The 18,978-nt window shown below is 38.4% G+C and overlaps 3 protein-coding genes across 6 annotated transcripts; all 3 read left to right on the top strand.

Moving 5' to 3' along the window:
* Positions 1-423: 423 nt before the first annotated feature.
* Positions 424-7,553, top strand: LOC149647225 (putative glutamate receptor). Of its 3 annotated transcripts, XM_089849716.1 has the most exons (5): positions 424-509; positions 591-678; positions 1,307-1,459; positions 1,616-1,739; positions 1,800-2,017. In XM_089849716.1, exons 1-5 carry the CDS (start codon positions 466-468, stop codon positions 1,823-1,825), a joined length of 435 nt encoding a protein of 144 aa, XP_089705842.1. In that variant the 5' UTR covers positions 424-465; the 3' UTR covers positions 1,826-2,017. The 3 variants fall into 3 exon arrangements, with proteins under 3 accessions (XP_089705842.1, XP_089705841.1, XP_089705840.1); XM_089849715.1 differs by having other exon boundaries at positions 1,616-2,017; XM_089849714.1 differs by lacking the exons at positions 424-509; positions 591-678; positions 1,307-1,459 and adding exons at positions 5,801-6,099; positions 7,002-7,553 and having other exon boundaries at positions 1,631-1,739.
* A 4,236-nt stretch (positions 7,554-11,789) lies between these two features.
* Positions 11,790-13,029, top strand: LOC149647224 (uncharacterized). The gene is made up of 2 exons (XM_089850082.1): positions 11,790-12,387; positions 12,467-13,029. Exons 1-2 carry the CDS (start codon positions 12,281-12,283, stop codon positions 13,008-13,010), a joined length of 651 nt encoding a protein of 216 aa, XP_089706208.1. The 5' UTR covers positions 11,790-12,280; the 3' UTR covers positions 13,011-13,029.
* A 286-nt stretch (positions 13,030-13,315) lies between these two features.
* LOC149647223 (uncharacterized) lies at positions 13,316-18,536 on the top strand. Of its 2 annotated transcripts, XM_089850077.1 has the most exons (9): positions 13,316-14,232; positions 14,393-15,600; positions 15,664-15,805; positions 15,863-16,178; positions 16,249-16,658; positions 16,714-17,031; positions 17,092-17,604; positions 17,699-17,980; positions 18,061-18,536. In XM_089850077.1, exons 1-9 carry the CDS (start codon positions 13,917-13,919, stop codon positions 18,522-18,524), a joined length of 3,969 nt encoding a protein of 1,322 aa, XP_089706203.1. In that variant the 5' UTR covers positions 13,316-13,916; the 3' UTR covers positions 18,525-18,536. The 2 variants fall into 2 exon arrangements, with proteins under 2 accessions (XP_089706203.1, XP_089706202.1); XM_089850076.1 differs by having other exon boundaries at positions 14,393-15,805.
* Positions 18,537-18,978: the final 442 nt, after the last annotated feature.

Below are 18,978 nucleotides of genomic sequence, written 5' to 3'. Positions count from 1 at the left end.
TTCCTTCGTTACTTTGGAAATCCACTTCATTACTTTTATGGTTTAAACGTGGCACCATATTGACTCATTCCACAAATTAAAAGTAAAATACCAAAGCTAAACCTCGGAAAACATGTTCAAAGTTCAACACGCAAAGGGTTTCTCAGGATTTCCTTCAAATTATTCCATTGGATGCTACGTCGCAACTTGAGAAGCGATCAAAATACATGAATACATTGCAATTGGTTCCCAAGCTTCCACTACACTAAGAAATTAAGAAGTAATAATAATGCACGTCGAAAAAGCAAAATACTTTAGAGCACCGTTCATTGAAGTAAGTTTAAAGCATTTCAATGATAACGTTACTAGCCTAGTCCAATTGCAAGGACTTTCTTGAACAAAATAATTTTCAACTGAGTTCGTTATATTTTTTACCAGTTTCCGCCATATTTTAGTTTGAATGATCAAGGAGAGAAAACTGGGTACATGGTTAAATTCCTTCACGTTTTACAAACACTCGACAATATCAAGTAGGCCTAATTAAGCTTAACGTTAGTCGTCTGCTTTTATGTTTTTCGTATAACAACAATAATAATGGAAATGTTTTTCAGCGTTACTGTTTTCCCGAACACTGATGATTTTTGGGGAGTGCAAGTTAATAATTCGTGGAATGGAATGCTCGGAATGCTCCAAAGAAATGTATAATCCCCAAATATTTTCTGAAGAAAGAATTTATTCTCGATACTAAGAATATGTTAACAAGGCTTTAGCTTCTTCAACAATCCTTCCTTACTTTGTAGCGAAATTTCGTGGTTTGATTGTAACGCTGATATAATGTAAATAGGCCTAGCCTACTTTGTCATTTTAATGTAAAATTTTTGTGGAAATAATTTGGGAAAAGTTGATTCGAAACTAAGTACTATCAGGCATAGATGTAATTTTAGAAGCAGGAATGGAGAACAGAGTCATCTGGGCGCGCGTCCCGGAACCTCTTCCCCGAAAGAATATGCGGGTCATAGCGACAGAAATAAAAATGAATTACGTACGAGCCAATAAGATGATTTTAAAATTTCGTTAAGTGTTGGAGGTAGGGGCTCTATACTGGGCTATGAGTCGGACTGAAGTAAATACTAACCGTTCTCCATTCCTGCTTCTAAAATTACATCTATCCCTATTACTATTGAGTCTTATATGGAGATTAATTGTCACGTAGGATGGGAGAATTAGTTTTAGAATCCGAGTCTTGCCCATATTCTTACGAGTAAATACGAGTTAGATCTTGGCCAGTTTATTTCAATAATAATTGAGAAAATGTTTCTATACACAGGAGGGAGATTTTGCAATAACTCCTTTGGCATTAACCACAGATCGTTTCAATTCCTTTTCATCTTCGCACCCATTTTTGTTTCAAAGAACGCAAATATTATTCGGAACAAACCAATCAAATGAAAACGATATTTTCTCTGTTGTCAATAAATGGGTAACTTGTCCTTCCTACGGGAATTAAGCTTACTAATTTAGATTAAACTGAATATTGTTTCAAAAATATGTTAAGTTTTGCTTTATAAATAGGATCATTCTTGAAGCCGTTGACTTATATTTGTATTCTAAAAGTGTTGATATGAATTGTATCTAGATAATTGTGGGGTCAGTTGGTGTCGCTCTACTGATTTATATGACGGGGGAACTAAACTCTAAATATGGGAAAGTGAAATCCGAACTTCCCTTCATGTTTTTGTTGCAATGCCTTCTGGGAACAAGTGAGAACTCCCAAAGTAACGCTATACTCATTTCAAAACTGAAATCAATCTCAATCTCAGGTCCTCAAAGTTTGAATTGCACTTGAGTCTCTCGTTTTCTAGCGGTCTCGTGGAGTCTGATGTCTTTCGTTCTGTTGGTTTTCGTATCTTCGGAAATGACGTCACAGTTTTCGAGTAAATCGGAAGCACTTCCCTTCGATTCCATCGACGATGTATTTCACTTTCCCTATGCGAAGCCTTTGCTGGCGAAAAACTCGGCATTTACCAGATTCTTTCAGGTAATTCATAAAAATTTCACTTCACTCTCTTTTCTAATGTTTAAAAAAGTGGTTTTACCCCTCCGAGTGACGTATGTCACGGAGAGGTTCTGTAACGATCGTGTGTGTCTGTTTGTGTGTGTGTTTGTGTGTGTGTCTGTTGTTACACCCACGTGACCGCGTTCGCAATTTCCAAATCGGAGCAAACGTGTTCGCCATTTCCGAACTGCATTCACAGTCACGGAAATGGCTCCTCTACTTGAGTTCTCACGCCACCATCTTCTGGTCTTTGTCCATTCCACACGGACACCAAACTGTACATACTGGCTTCTAATAACCACCATCTTCTGGTCTTCATCCATTCCACTTGGACACCAGTCTGTACATACTGGCTTCTAATAACCACCAGCTTCTGGTCTTCGTCCATTCCACTCGGACACCAGTCTGTACATACCGGCTTCTAATCACCACCATCTTCTGGTCTTCGTCCATCCCACTTGGACACCAATCTGTCTCATTGGCTTCTAACTCCATCGTCATCGTTTGGCTTAAGACATTCGCGGCGATCAGCTAGGGTTACGAGAAACGTCTAGCCTCCCTAGGGTGGGTTGTCTACCAAAGGTTTTCGCAATTGCAGTTGTTCTTGCATTTAACTGTAGTTCGACACCCTTATATACTACCTATATGAGTAAGGCGAAGCAACCGGCGTATGCTTCATTTCAAACGCCAATATTAATCAAGTCTTTCAAGAATGTTTAATTGTTCTTTATCAAAACGATGTAACGCTCAATAAGGCGAACAACTAACGAAGAAAATATTTAATATTAATTATATTTATTTTAATATTTAAGATAATCTTGTTTTTCAACTCAAAATTAATACGGAAAGAGTTAAAAAGCAGTCTATGTTTTTGTCTGTGTGTGTCCGTCCATTGTTACACTTGTGCGTCGCGTTAGCAGTTAGCCTTGTGTTGATGTGTTAAGAAATCATACTGAAACTTAATATTCCCTTTTTCATACTATAAAGTGAATATGTGGAAGTATTTTTCGTAATTATGATGCATTTAGTACTATTGTAGCTTTAAAGCTCTGTTTCATTTTGATATTCCAAAGATTGTTTTTAATACTGTTATTTGAAATGGCTGTTTATATATAACTTAAGCTATACTACATCTGTATATAGAATAATCCTTGGTTTAGTGATTTCATGAAGAAAACTAAGACCTAGACTCGGGCGGTTATATCAAGTATTATCCGCAATAGGCTTAGTGAAACAAAGAGTAAATAATTGAGGCCTGAGGTGAAGTAAACTTTGGGCTCTGATTTTCGTGTCTGAAATGAAGAGACATCAACGGTTCAGACTGAGCCGAAAGTTAAATACACTCTTAAATGATCAGGTTAAGATTTTATAATAGATGAAAAGATCATGGTGGCAATTAGAATAGTAAAAGAGCTAATGGTAAACGGGCAGTAGTTACTGACTTTTTACCTCTCCGAGTGACGTATGTCACGGAGAGGTTCTGTAACGATCGTGTGTGTCTGTTTGTGTGTGTGTTTGTGTGTGTGTCTGTTGTTACACCCACGTGACCGCGTTCGCAGTTTCCAAATCGGAGCAAACGTGTTCGCCATTTCCGAACTGCTTTCACAGGTTCGGAAATGGCTCCTCTACTTGAGTTCTCACACCACCATCTTCTGGTCTTTGTCCATCCCACTTGGACACCAGTTTGTGCATATTGGCTTCTATTCACCACCATCTTCTGGTCTTTGTCCATCCCACTTGGACACCAGTCTGTACATACTGGCTTCTAATCACCACCATTTTCTGGTCTTTGTCCATCCCACTTGGACACCAGTCTGTACATACTGGCTTCTAAACACCACCATCTGCTGGTCTTCCGTCTATTCTACATAGACACCAATCTGTCTCATTGGCTTCTACTCCATTATCATCGTTTGGTTTTAGGATATACGCGGCGATCAGCTAGGGTTACGAGAAACGTCTAGCCTCCCTAAGGTGGGATCGCCACCAAAGGTTTTCGTAATTGCGCTTTTTCCTTACTATTATAATGGAAACGAATCGTATATATACCCCAAAATTTGAAGAAAGCGGGCAAGAGGGGTACCCTTCACTTTAAACGTCAATATTAGCAAAGTTTGAGATGATAATAGGTATAACTTTATTTTAAACGATTTAACTATTATTAATGTTAATTATTGAAGATTAAAATAATTAAAAATAATTATATTTATTTAAATATTAAAGATAATCTTGTTTCTCAACTCAAAATTAATACGGAAAGAGTTAAAAAGCAGTCTATGTTTTTGTCTGTGTGTGTCCGTCCATTGTTACACTAGTGCGTCGCGTTAGCAGTTAGCCTTGTGTTGATGTGTTAAGAAATCATACAGAACCTTAATATTCCCTTTATCCATAATATAAAGTGAATATGTGGAAGTATTTTTCGTAATTATGATGCATTTAGTACTTTTGTAGCTTTAAAGCTCTGTTTCATTTTGATATTCCAAAGTTTTTTTTTTAATATTGTTATTTGAAATGGCTGTTTATATATTACTGAAGCTATACTACATCTGTATATAGAATAATGCTTGGTTTAGTGATTTCATGAAAAAAACTAAGACCTAGACTCCGGCGGGTATATAAAGTAGAATCCGCAATAGGCTTAGTGAAACAAAGAGTTAATAATTGAGGCCTGAGGTGAAGTAAACTTTGGGCTTTGATTTTCGTCTCTGAAATGAAGAGACATCAACGGTTAAGAGTGAGCTGAAAGTTAAATACACTATTAAATAATCAGGTTAAGATTTTATAATAGAAGAAAAGATTATGGTGGCAATTAGAATAGTAAAAGGGCTAATGGTAAACGGGTAGTAGCTACAGACTTTTTATTCTGTTTATGGTGCGCATTGACTATTAGTGCGTCTAGCTACAATTTAGCTTTGGTGTTAGCAAAGAGGGTAGAAAGAGGGGGAGTTGAAGCTAGCGCCTTTGGCAAGGCATTTCGGGTGTTCTCGCTTTTCTTTCTTATTTATTTGTTATATTTTCCCCCTAATATCCGGTTCACTGTATTTCAACCAATAAGAGGGCAGTGAAAGGTGCGCGCGCACACCGGAAGCTTAGAGGTAAACTTTCAAAGCGAGAACACTCCAGCCAAGCCTTCTACTCCCCCTCTTTCTACCCTCTTTGGTGTTAATTAACGTTAACATTCATGTTGGCAAACTAAGAATATTGTTGAGGCGAGACGAGACGAGTGTTTACATTGCAAACCAGTTGTGAATGAAGCTATCAGAATATACGGTAAACAGCTGAAGCGTAGACTTCATTTCCTGATCTTTTCCCCATTGACTGATTTCCATGTGTCCAAGATTTATCCTTATTGGATGTAAAATGTCGTCTGCTTTACTGTATTATTCGCTATGTTTGGAATACTGCTTCAATATTTCGTAAATTTTTACTTCAAAAAAGAGAAATAATTCCATATCTAGGTAAATAAGTTTGTAGTAGTAGACCTCTTGACTCGGAGAGGTAATATTTTGGTTTTCCCAACTTGTTCTCATCTATAATAGTGAATCTGTCACCTTATATTCCCTAAATTTACAAACATTTGTGAAAAAGGTGTTCGCTTGAATTCAAACGTCAAAAATAGCTGTTTAAAATGATTTTAGGAATAAAGTTTCTTCAAACGATTTAACTAGAATTAAGGTAAATTAATGACGATTAAAAATAATTAATATGAATTATATTTTATTTATTTGGTTACCTAACTTTTTTAATTTCTTTTTTACGATTTAGAAAAACGCATTGATTAACAAGGCATATGCGGAAGTTATAAAACGAGCAGATGCGAACCCAGATTCGTGTTATCTGAAATTTGGAAATTTGATGGAAAACGACGACATTCATTCAGGAATAGAAAATCGAAAAACATTTATCGTTTCTGGAGATATGCTTCACTGGCATGTAATAAAGAGAAGATACGCCAAGTCAGGAAATTGCAAATTGAAACTGAGCAAATCTTTAATGATAAGCTATGGGGTGTTGATATTCAAGAAAAATATTTCACAAACTCTGATCAAGACCGTCAACAAAAGGTTATTGTCTCCTTCGAAGTTTTAGCAGGGAGGAGAGACTTGAGAGAGAGTATTAATCTGAAAGGTGGATTGGTTTGCTTCGTGGCTAAACTCGTCTCTTTCCGGCGCTGGCTCATTCATTCGCAGCGGTGTCCACGAGCATGCGTCAAATTTAAAAACCGGTTTTTAACTGGAAGTGGGTGGAGCTTTCGGGAGTTCCTCGGGTTCGCCCTTGGTTCAGACCGTTCCCTGCTTCGCTCCCGCCCGGTTGTTGCTTTGGCTCACCCCCAGCTCTTGGCAACCCTCTGGGGGTCGCGGATACATTGTCTGGTTCGTATGGCACTGATGTGCTCGAAGGGAACTCGCTCGTCCCCTCGAGCCTTCTGCTGCCTTAGTCCTTCCCTGTCACCGACGACCTCCTGGCTGGACTCGCCGCTGACGGTGTCCCGCTTCAGTCACCTGCTCAAAGGGCGTCTGTCGGTTCAATTGGGAATATTATGAGCGACAATCGGAGGGGGCGCTGTAACGTTCACTTTAGTTATTCTCCCTTCTTCAAGACTTATGTCAAGCCCCTAGCAGTTGATCTAGCAGACGACATCGGGGACAAAATATTAAGAAACAAAGAACACTAGTTTTAGAGATTCAGTAAATCCCCGGATCACACTAGATCATTTTTGTAACAATGTCACGATGTGAATAAATGTATTACGTTTCATTATAGAGCTGGTGGTTGTGTAGTAACCAACGGCTCTCGCGCGTGCGCGTTACCTAGAATCGAGTGAGAGAGGTAAAAATTCCTACCCTCTCTTTTTCCCCTTCCATTTATATTACTGCTTCTTTAACATTAGAGTGGCTATCACTCCCTCTCAAGTCTCCTGCCTGGTTTTAGGTTTAGGGTGGAAATAATTTCTCTCATTTGGCAGATTGCGCCAATTGACTGAAGGCGATTGCTTCGAGGATCTCAACCCGTCCTTAAAAAACCAATTGCATCCCTGTCAGAAATTGGAAACCCCTGATGCGTTCGTCGTTATCAACGCCTCTGCTTTTAGGGCCATTTTCCGCATCTGTCTCTTGGGTTTCTCCGCATCCTTCATCACACTCATACTTGAAATATATGTTGACATGTTGAAATTTAAACCTCAGACCATCTAACTCGTGGACAGGCAAAGCCATGTTAAACCCGCGTTAACAAATGGCAATGCGTAGCACGTGCCCTCACGCATCTACCGACCGCAATTTATCGCCAAATGTCCCGTAAAGAAGAATTCGCTTGTAATGGCTCGGGATAATTTTTAGCCAAGGCTAAACAGACTTTATAAACAATGCCAGAGTGATATTTACAAGACCTAACTTGCTAGATCGTTTATGAATCTTTAATGAGAGAGGCTAAAATAAATAAACAATGAAATTCTACTCATTTTTATAGCACCATGACAAAGTCATAACGGCGAAGACTTTTTTTTTTCAACATTATTTTAACCACAAAAGTCAAAATACATTTTTCTCAAAAGATAACACAATAACATTAGGTATGATATTCAATGTATCTATGTAAATCAAAGTCCTGACTGACTGACTGATAATCAACGCCCAGAATTCAACGGTTCACCGACTTTTTAATGAAGTAGCATTACAGCAATGTCATACTTTTTGTCATTATGATGCTTTAAAAGAGATGTTTCTATTGAAAATATAATGATCTGTTTATACTCTAGTATCAACTTAACCGCAATAGAGATGAACGTGAATTTTTGCTCATTTTTCAAACCAGCTACCTCCTTCAAATGAAAAATATGCGGATAGAACCAGGCATATGGAAATAGATTTATTCCTTACAACGCTTGTCTCAACAAACAACTTTATTCAAAGGCCGAGAAGGTAGAGCCGAATGACTCTTTTCTAGGGATGGAAGAGGAGAACAGTTCCTATTAAAAGACACCCACTGCTCGTTTGGTAGAAGATTTTTATACAACGACGCGATACCTGGTATACGGTATCGCAATTTTAAGATGAATAATTTTAAAATCGGACCAATGAAGACAGAGGTACGAAAAAATAATCAATATTAGAAAAAGGTAAATATTCTCTTCGGATTCCCAAGTGAAATAAAAAGGAGTCAGATTATTTGACTTTTAAATGCTTCACATTTTAGTTTCAAGATTTTCAACGTTAGAAAATATTTCAATCGGTGACACAAGCGAAGTTAAAGTCACATCCGGTTTGCAGTAGAGCTTTCATTAGTGCTGGTGGATCCCAAATTTAGAAATGATAAGATCGCCTATTCGTGCTCTTGATGTTACTTTATCTAAAGAAAGAATGGAATTGCTATGCATTTTTTAATTAATTTGGAGTAATGAAATACCAAAACGCTTCTGATAATATTAAGGATTTTTGCAATTTTATAGAAATTGAACTCCCTGCAAGATTATTTATTTTTCTTCATCAATAAGTACAGATTAGTGTCCATGTGGGATAGAAAAAGACCAGAAGATGGTGGTTTTAGAAGCCTATAAATTCACATTGGTGTCTAAGTGGGATAGACATAGACCATGACCAAAGACCAGTTCATGGTTTGTTAGAGCCAATGAGTACTGGTTGGTGTCTATGAGGGATAGACAAAGACCAGAAGATGGCGGTTTTAGAAGCCCATAAGTTCAGATTGGTGTCCATGTGCGACCAAGACCAAAGACCAGTTCATGGTTTGTTAGAGCCAATAAGTAATGGTTGGTATCAATGAGGGATAGACAAAGACCAAGAGATGGCGGTGTTAGAAGCCATTTTGTACAGATTGGTGTCTATGTGGAATGGACAACTGACAAGGCAAAGTGTGTATAGTACTCAAGTGGTATAATTAACGTAGTGAAATACAAGTTTCCATATTTTCGTGAACTGTGATTGCGGTCCGGAAATGGCGAACACCTTTGCTTCGATTTGCGAAACTGCGAACACTGTAACGGACAGACATATAGGCAGATCTGTCCTGGGTAATAGCTCTCCGTGTCATCATCGTCATTCGAAGAGATAACAAGTTGGGAAAACCAAAATATAACCTCTCCGAGTCGAGTGTTAGACTACCCCGTCTACGCTGGACTGACTACCAGACCTTCCACCACCTCCAAAGTAAGCTTCATATCTCCGTGATTTATCACGTCATAAAACCCGACTAATAGTATCCTTGCCGACGGCCCTTATAAGGACCCACATTTTCATTGAAACCCGTGATTAAAAAAACCTTTGTTTTTATTTGAAATTTATTTTTCATTTTGTTTAAAACCATATTTTTGAAATTATGGTTTACGTAAAACATTTTAAAATTACATTAGGCTAAGACAGCAATCCATATAACAATCCCTTAACATTTTCATATTACAAACCATCAAATGTTAATAAACATATATTTTGTTTGGAAATTAGATATAAAGCATTACATAATTTGAACCATAAAAACCCAAATCACATGTGGGAAAAACAGGTTCTGGGAAAAACCATTAACACAATTAATCAATATTACATCTATGCCACCCGTTCAAACGATAAATGTTTCCCAGATGTGTCCATATGAGAAGTTCATGGAAATGGAAATTAGATTTCAATTTAAATCTCCATTAGTGGCTTAACGTGTTCAATGAAAAGCAAAACCAGTTATACCTATGTTAGTAATTCCAAATTTAAGAGCCTTCTCTAAGGTGGTTACACTTTTACCAACCTTCTTTTGGTCATACCAAATTTAATGAACTCATCTACACTGATGACCATCCTAAGACTCTCTAGGGCTGTGATTTACGTCGTAGCAGTCACATATATGTTCCATGTCAAGGTCACACACTTTAAATGTCTGGAACAAAATCTATTAAATAGTTTCCCGAGTAAAGGTTGGACATGGTGATAGAAAGGTGAACTGAATTGGTACAATTGAATATCTTATAGAAATGAAACGCTTACCGTATTTCCACCATACTGAACAGTTCTGAATCAACTATCTGTCAAGTAGAGCCACAATCTCTTGTAGTTCATTGGAAAGTCATGTTGTAATTTACCTACAGGCTAAAACACTATTGCTCTTAGTGTTTTTGCAAGCCATGTATATAGTTGGATACAGGCACACCAAAGTTTATGATGTTTTTTTTTCTTTTTGCAAGCCATGTATATAGTTAGATACAGGCACAACCAAGTTAAAAAGGTCGTTTAACAAGCCATGTATATAGTTGAATACAGGCACACCCAAGTTAAAGGTGTTTTTGCAAGCCATGTATATAGTTGAATACAGGCACACCCAAGTTAAAGGTGTTTTTGCAAGTCATGTATATAGTTGGATACAGGCACACCAAAGTTAAAGGGGTTATTCCAAACAATTTAGCAAGTTGGCTAAAGGACAACCCAAGTTAATGTTTTTTTGTTGTTTTTGCAAGCGCATATAGTTGCGTACAGGTTAAATACTAAAGTTGTCTGGGCTTTTGCCAGAAAAGTACACAAATCCACCCTCTCCACCCACTTGTATACATTAAGTTGTTCTATTGTTTAATTGCTTGACAAATATTTTTAAAAACAAGTTTGCTTGTTAAAGCTAGGCTTTTCTTACAAAACAGATTGCTTTGTGATAAGAATAATATGATTCCCTATAAGTTGCTTCATATCGCTCTCGAAATGCTTTGTTTCCAAAGGCCAAATCTAATTGGCAATGATAATCTGTTGAATATTTTTCCTCCAGACCAGGTAGCAAACACATATCAAATGATTCAAAAAACCTTGTCAGTGCCGTCTTGCACTTTAAAAAATTTATATTAAAATCTCCGACCGCGACTGTGGGAATTTTACTGTCATATCTTTCATCAAACAAGGGGTTAAAATCTTCAAAAACAGAACGGAGGCTTGCTCCGGGAGATTTGTATAACAGTACTAGTGATACAAGTTCATTTTCTATGTAAGCATTGAGCCAGCAACGTTCTATGTGGGAATTTCTAAAAGGAATATCGCTGCGTAAAACTCTGCATTGTATAAATTGAACCGAATTTTCAGGCGAATCTTTTAAATATATAGATGATCCAAACGCCACTCTACGAGCAGTTCTGGGTAGAAGAATACCACCTATTTCCGTAAAGGACGGTACAGAAAAATTATCAGTTTCTTTTTTCCATGTTTCAACAAAGCATAATAATTGGCTATTTAAAATTACTTTATCCGCAAGAACGTCTTGTAAGTGTGCGTTCAAGGACTGCACATTGTGTACATAAATGCATAAAGCGTTTTGTAAGAACGGGAAACTAATAGATTTACATTCACGCAACCTTTGGAGTTCTAAGTCAACAACATTATTCTTGGGCGCATTTGGAACTTGAAATTTACCATCAATATATAAACCGGAAGCGGTCTTTGCTCTACTACATGCCACATATAAATGCGCTCTTTCTAATTTCCTTGTAGCCTTACAATGCACGACTATCGATGAGTACGTATCACCCTGGCTTTTATGTATCGTAATCGCCTCAGAAATAACCAAAGGAAATTGTTTCCTCGAAACTGAAACATTGTTTTGTCTCCATTTTCTATTAAATGCTTTAATGACAGTAGGGTCTTCGTGCCGATACTGGCACAGGTACAGTGGAAGGCAGGGAGGATTGAGGATTGAGGATATGAGGATTGAGGATTGAGGATTGAGGATATGAGGATTGAGGATTGAGGATTGCAAGATGGCGGGTGAGAAAACGTATGCCTTTTTTGATTGACTCGCCCCTCTCTCAGACCTGTAAGTGGGCGTTTTTTGATTGACTCACCCCTCTCATCCCCGCACCTGCAAGGGGTATTTTTGATTGACATGTCAATGAAGCGTGTTCGATTCTCGGATGTAGAAGTACATACATTGGAGTATGAAGATAGTGTGAATTATGATTTAAGAAATAAACAGTATTTTAATATGTTAATTAGATTAAAATTTGAACCATTAATTTCTCCCGTATTAATCAAATGGTTAAGGGGGTATGAAACTCCAGATGACGTTGCGGGAAAATAAAGAATCCCCGTAAAAACCCAGCTCTACCGATTATTCTAGATCATTCCAGAAAATTTAAAATACCCCATAAAACCCAGGTTAAAGTTGTTTAAGGCCATGACGTAAAATGTACAGTCAAAGTTGTAGATTGTTCGAGAATAATCTTCCCGAAAAAACCCACGGCGTAAACACCATTAATGTACAGTCAAAGCTAGGATGATGATCTTATTAAATAGTATAAATAGCCAGGACCCCAAGTTAAACATCCATCACAATCTCACTAAAGTTCACCGAGGAAGGAAGAACCATCCAACAAGTACAATGTAAGTAGTCTTTTTATACTCTATTTGCATCACTGAAAAATATCAGTGTTAATGGGAAATTATTCTTTCTCACCCATAGGTTTAAGAAATCCATCGTCGTAGATTTTGATTTCCTCGACGGGCGCGCTACAAGTGATGGACGGGAAAAAATTGCCAAGGAAGTAGCCGTAACAAGCGTCGAGAAAACCCCGAGAGTCGGATCATGGTCTTTCGCGCCCCCATACGCCGAAAAAGAACTAACGCATGATGCCAAACGACAAAACAGGTGGATGCTGAACAATCTACATGGTCTAGCCTGGGATGATGGAGTAACGCCCTACGATAAACTCCGGGAGTGTCTGAGAGCCGCTGTACAAAGCTACGAACGGGTATTTTGCAAAGGGGACGAGAAGTGCTTCTTTTTGTCGGACATTATTAATCGGGAAGTTATAGACTTGAATGGAGTGGGATGTCCCAAAGCCAATGAAATCGACGATGATGGTCCGATGGTTACATGCATGCTTAATCATAAACCTGTCCGTAATAAGAAGAAGTATTTGTGTGCACTATCGAAATGTATATTATTTTCTGAATGGATTTATAACCACAAAGAAATTGTAAATAAAAATTTAGGAGAGGAATAAAATTGAAATTCAAATTGTAACTTTTAATTAATTTACTTTTACTTTTTTTTTCAAATTTGGCCAGTATGAAAACCTCAAACCCTTCCACGAATTTTCTCCAAAATCACAATAGAACTTCAAACAAAAATTGTAGGATTAAAAACCATACATCTATGAATCACTGGTTTCTTTCGGGGATTCCCCAAAAAACCCCACAAAGCGGTAAGAAATAAAGTTCGATTACTGGGTGGTCATCCACTTGTTCGAATTACACTGATAACTCAAAAGACTTAGTGTATAGGATAACATATATCCGACCCCTCGTTTCGAACCATCTAGAAGGCGAAAACACGTGCGTCTTAACCAAACATGTCAACTTGACACCTCGACCGAGGTGATATTCAGTCTCGATTCTGGGTGGTCAAACTCTATAACATTTATATACGCTTAGAAATCAGGTGACAACCCCCTCGACGAACACGGTGTACGATTGTACCTGCTACTATAGTTTAAGATACCGTTTGGGTTTTTATCAGAGGAGTAAATTTCTTAGACTCGAGGGAGTCTTCACATCAAAGCGTCATTGTTGACTTTACAATACCTACAATATAAGCCGAATTCGGATGTACAATGAAGTGTCGGTCATCTCGGACCATCTAGAATATTCTTTCCGATTCCAGAACATTCCATTGTTTCTAGAAGGTTCTTTTTGGGTCTTCCATATTACACCTTCTTAAACCATTCGCAGTTGGATTTCTGTACGTTGATGGGGAAACCCCGGAAAATCCAAGGAAAAAGACACTGTTTAAGGCTGACAATATTTTTATCCAATGGGAATCACGGGAAAGGGTGAAACAATATATACGTAGGCCTAAAAATTGTATAAAAGGGAGGTGAAATGGGTGCTATGTCACATTCGATTTCAAGATGTACTCCTGCTCTACTTGCGCCGATGTCTTCACCAACCAGCCGAACCTTAGTCGTCATATGCGGACCAAACACGGTAATATTTCTTTTGCGTGCCCAGTTTGTAATAAGAGTTATGCGCGGAAAGATAATTTAAACCGCCATCAACGGCAAATGAACCACGTTGGAGCCGCCGTAAATAAATTCGCGGAGAATATTACGAGTCCAGCGTCTCCTCAACCCGGTCCATCTCATCGCGTCACCCCTCCCAATTCCCCTGTTAAGAGGAAAGCAACGCCGATCCCAGAGAAAAGAAAAAGAATCAGAGTTGAAAATGGTAATTATTCAGTTAAATATAATTTGTCATCCCCTGTAAAGCCCCTCACCCTCCGCAAATTGATGTACAGGGTGTAGGTACCCACCAGGGGTTTAGTTGCGTTAGTCTTAAAACTCGACATTAGAATTGGTGTAGGAATTAATTCTTAATTTATATGTAGAAAATGCGCCAATGCCTGATGAGACGTTATCTACACAAGATATCGAAGGACTTGATGCATTTATAAAGATGTGGGAGGATAGACAAAATCTAGATGGGAGGGGTAGGGAAAATGAAGATGCTGACGTTTTGCTCTCGCAAGATGATGCGGGTTTAAGCGATTTTATGGAGAATTGGGAGGCGGAACAAAACGTGGTCGACCCACCCGGAAGTCCTCCAGCGGAAATCGAGGAAGTGAACGCGCTCGATAACGCTATTTTCTCGGCTCGAATAACCGCGCCTGAAGGTGTCACAGACCCAATTTTGTTTATTAACAAACATAGAGAAAAGCTAGAGGGCTATCTCAGAAACAAATTGAGTGAGAAGAAAGGCATTAAATGGTACCTTGTTGTGCACGCGAGATACACACGTGAACTAGGTAATTCAGGCACCGAAACTGAAACTACACCGTACTTTCGGGGTTATACTCACGCCACCTTGGCGCCGGAAGTTATTCCGCAACAAATCAACACTAGTCGGGACAAGATTAGTGAAAGTATGAACAATTTCGAGGCAATGGGGAGTGGTTGGTTACTGGATCGCATTCTTTATGTTCAAATTAACATTTTACAATACTTACCGCTAGTAGGTGGTACATATTTCCCATTACCACCCGTAATTGAAAATAAGAAAGCTACCATTAACGTTAATCCTGAAGACCAACAGGACAATAAGTGTTTTCTATGGTCGATATTAGCCAAACTCCATCCAGCTATGAGCAACCAACAACGCATTACACACTATAGACCCTATGAAAATGAACTGAATATGTGTGGAATTACATTTCCATTTGAACTTGATACGTTTAGACTTAGACGGTTCGAGGAAGCTAATAACTTGTCTATAAATATATTTGCATACGAAAAGGGTTATTTCCCGCGTTACGTTAGCGAGAGAAGGGTTCCTAGTTCTAGAGAGGTAGATCTACTATTAGTCTCAAACGGACAATCTAAACATTATGTGCTGATCTGCAACATGAGTCGGCTTTTTAGTGGGTTCACTAAACACGGCCATCAATCGTTTTATTGTCGCCGCTGTTTAAAACGAAGCGCATCAATTCAAACTCACGAAGAACATTTACGTGACTGTAATGTCCACGATCCACAACGCGTGGTTATGCCACACGACGATCCCATATTAAAATTCAAAAACTTTGGATGGAACCAAATGGTAATTATTTATTTGATTATATTTATATTTCTATTAGGGTATTTAACCGTAAATTCTTTACAGGTTCCATATATAATAGTCGCAGACTTTGAGTCAATTCTCACCAAAGTCACAACATGTTTGCCAGACACATCTCTATCGTCGACTACAACTTTGGCTTTACACACAGCATGTGGATTTTCATATGCTCTTATAGGTCCAACTGGTGAGTTCAAATCCGTAAGTTACCCATTGAATTATCTAACCTTTAGTTCATTTACAGGGAATCTCGTCAAACACAAGACGTATAGAGGAGGTGATGGAGCTATAAAATTTTTGAAAATGTTGCTGGATGAATCGGATATAATTACCGAGAAGCTGAAGGAGAACATTCCAATGCAACTTACAACAGATGAGGAGACATCATTTCAATCTTCTTTATGTTGTTACGTTTGCGAGGAGCCATTCACAAAGACATCGGTGAAAACTCGTGACCATGACCATTATACCGGAGCATATAGGGGAAGCGCATGCCAAGCATGCAACCTGAAGTTAAAAGCACCCAAATTTATACCTGTCGTCATGCATAATCTCAGCAGGTAATTTTTAAATTCACTGATAAGTGGTTGTATGATTGGTTTCTCAATATCGTGATTTCATCCCCCCCAGATATGACGCACATCTTATTATGCAACATATTTCAATTATTAAAAAGAAAAAGATTGACTGCATCGCTTCCAACAGCGAAACCTATATTTCGTTCTCGCTCGGCAATCTCCGATTCATCGACAGCATTCGTTTTCTTCCCGCATCCCTTGAAACTCTAGTTTCCAATGTGGCGAAAGGGGGGCAAGTTAAATTCCCTTTGTTGAACGCTGTTTTCAACCCAACAGAGGTTAAATTACTTGTCCGGAAGGGTGTTTACCCATATACGTATATGGATTCCGAAGAGCGTTTCAATGAGAAACAATTACCTCCAATAGAATGTTTCCATAACGATTTAACCGACGAACCCCTGAGCCAAGAAGACTACGCTCACGCTCAAAATGTGTGGCGAACATTCAATATTCAAGATTTAGGTAAATATTTTAAAAGTACTTATATTTTGCAAAATAACTAAAACTGATTTTATAGGGGAATATCACAATTTGTACGTCCTATCGGACACCCTCCTCTTAGCGGACGTCTTCCAAAACTTCCGCAAAATGTGCATGACTTACTACCGCCTTGACCCTGCCCATTCATACACCGGTCCAGGTTTCGCATGGCAGGCAGCTCTGTGCATGACAAAGGTGCGATTGGATCTACTTTTGGATGAAAATATGCACCTCTTCATTGAAAAAGGAATTCGGGGTGGGGTTTCAATGATAAGCCATCGCTTCGCGGAGGCCAATAATAGATACTTAGATGGATATGACCGATCAAAACCAGAGGGATACATATGTTATTTAGGTATTCTGTTTTGCTTAATTAAACTAATCTTGAAGAAACTAACTGACATCGATACAACAGATTGTAACAACCTATATGGAACCGTCATGTGTGACGCTCTACCCATGAGAAACTTTCAATGGGTTGAACCCACCGAGGATTCCGAACGCGCTATTTTACAGTGTCAAGATGCGTCACCAGAGGGTTTTATTGTCGAAGTGGATCTTGAATACCCCAGTCACCTCCATGAAAGTCATAACTGTTATCCGCTAGCTCCCGAATCGATGTCAATTAAACCACAGATGCTCTCGGAATATTCCAAGAACCAGATGACCTCGCTAAACATAAAAATTAAGGAATCTTTGCCGAAACTAGTCCCAAATCTGTTGAAGAAGGAACGATATATCGTCCACTATCGTAATCTTAAGTATTACGTAGCGAAGGGACTACGAATCACAAAACTCCACCGAATTTTAAAGTTTGAGCAAGGACCTTGGTTAAAGAAGTATATAGATTTCAATACAGAAAAAAGGAAAATGGCTACCGATGATTTCGAAAAGGATTTGTTTAAATTAATGAATAACGCTGTGTTTGGTAATTATATTAACATATTTACATATATATGAATATGTATATATCTATATATATATATATATATATATATATATATATTCTTTCTATATATCAGGAAAAACCATGGAAAACCTTCGTAGCCGTCGAGATTTCAAATTAGTCACCACCCCCGAAAAGGCGGTGAAAAAGGCTAGTTCCCCCGCATTTGAAAAATTCACAGTTTTTCATAACGACCTGGTTGGGATACATTCTGCCAAGAAGAAATTAGTATTAAATCGACCGATATACACGGGCTTCGCAATTCTTGACCTATCAAAATTGCTCATGTATGGTTTCCACTATGATGTAATTCGGGCACAATACGGGGAGAAAGCGAAACTCCTATTCACAGATACTGGTAAGTTTTACGTCCTTATATATAATTTACTTTAGCATAACATTTACATTAACATTTGCGGACATTATGTATAATTACAGACAGCCTCACCTACCACATAGAGACGAGAGATCTATACGCGGACTTCGCCGCTAAGGCGGATATGTACGACTTCTCGGGTTACCCACGGGAACACGCGCTTCACAGTGACGTCAACAAAAAACGTCTTGGGAAGTTTAAAGACGAGATGGACGGCACCCCGATCCAGGAGTTCTGTGGGTTAAGACCGAAAATGTATAGCATTTTGTCGGCCAAAGGGGAAAAGAAGACTTGTAAAGGCGTTTGCAAGCGCGTCGTGAAAAAACGCGTCCGGCACGCGCATTACCGCGAATGCTTTCAGAACCGCGAGCTGACCACCGCGGAAATGGTTAGAATTGTTAGTGACAAGCACATTTTAAAAACTGTGAGGCAGAGTAAACTCTGCCTAAACCCATGTGATGATAAACGTTACATTTTGAACGATGGTGTTACAACACTCGCCCATGGGCATATAAATGCAAAATAAAAAGAAAAATTATGACAAATTTATTGAGTAATTCTTATACATATATTCCGAAATCATATTATCATTAACATTTTTATTTTTAGAAAATCGTTTTATTATATCAAACATTTTAACTCCCCTACACCGATACAATGAAAAGTAAACGCAATATCCGCCACAAGTATGACTTAATTCACCCTGTAGTTGGCGTGAATTAAACGTAACAGTTAGGCTGTTTCGCTCTACAAAATCATTAAATTTAAATAAATCCGGAGGATTTCCATAGCTTTCAAAGAATTCAGTATTCTTTTTCCTCGAAATGTATATAGCCGTCCAATGTTTTCCTCCCCCTTTAGACGTATCAGTGTTCACAATGTACAGCGATGGAAATGTTTTAACAGTTAGTGGTAGTTTATCCGCCGCAAAAATACCCCTAAACAGATTTTTAGCGTATGGGTCGCGCCTTAATATTCTC

Source organism: Phalangium opilio, unplaced genomic scaffold (assembly GCF_054372755.1).
Source record: "Phalangium opilio isolate 3A_F unplaced genomic scaffold, DU_Popi_V2 ptg000089l_1, whole genome shotgun sequence".
NCBI classification, from domain to species: domain Eukaryota; kingdom Metazoa; phylum Arthropoda; class Arachnida; order Opiliones; family Phalangiidae; genus Phalangium; species Phalangium opilio.
The sequence above is the reverse complement of the archived record's forward strand: the minus strand, read 5'-3'. Positions and strand labels throughout refer to the sequence as shown.

What these genes read in the sequence shown, in the direction of transcription:
- LOC149647225 (XM_089849714.1), top strand. Translation starts at nt 1,859, where the DNA reads ATGTCTTTCGTTCTGTTGGTTTTCGTATCTTCGGAAATGACGTCACAG. An exon ending in CATTTACCAGATTCTTTCAG is followed by an intron (nt 2,018 to 5,800) that starts GTAATTCATAAA and finishes TTTACGATTTAG; the next exon opens with AAAAACGCATTGATTAACAA. An exon ending in ATCAAGACCGTCAACAAAAG is followed by an intron (nt 6,100 to 7,001) that starts GTTATTGTCTCC and finishes CTCATTTGGCAG; the next exon opens with ATTGCGCCAATTGACTGAAG.
- LOC149647223 (XM_089850076.1), top strand. Translation starts at nt 13,917, where the DNA reads ATGTACTCCTGCTCTACTTGCGCCGATGTCTTCACCAACCAGCCGAAC. An exon ending in TGCTCTTATAGGTCCAACTG is followed by an intron (nt 15,806 to 15,862) that starts GTGAGTTCAAAT and finishes GTTCATTTACAG; the next exon opens with GGAATCTCGTCAAACACAAG. An exon ending in ATTCAATATTCAAGATTTAG is followed by an intron (nt 16,659 to 16,713) that starts GTAAATATTTTA and finishes CTGATTTTATAG; the next exon opens with GGGAATATCACAATTTGTAC.
- LOC149647224 (XM_089850082.1), top strand. Translation starts at nt 12,281, where the DNA reads ATGATGATCTTATTAAATAGTATAAATAGCCAGGACCCCAAGTTAAAC. An exon ending in AACCATCCAACAAGTACAAT is followed by an intron (nt 12,388 to 12,466) that starts GTAAGTAGTCTT and finishes TCTCACCCATAG; the next exon opens with GTTTAAGAAATCCATCGTCG.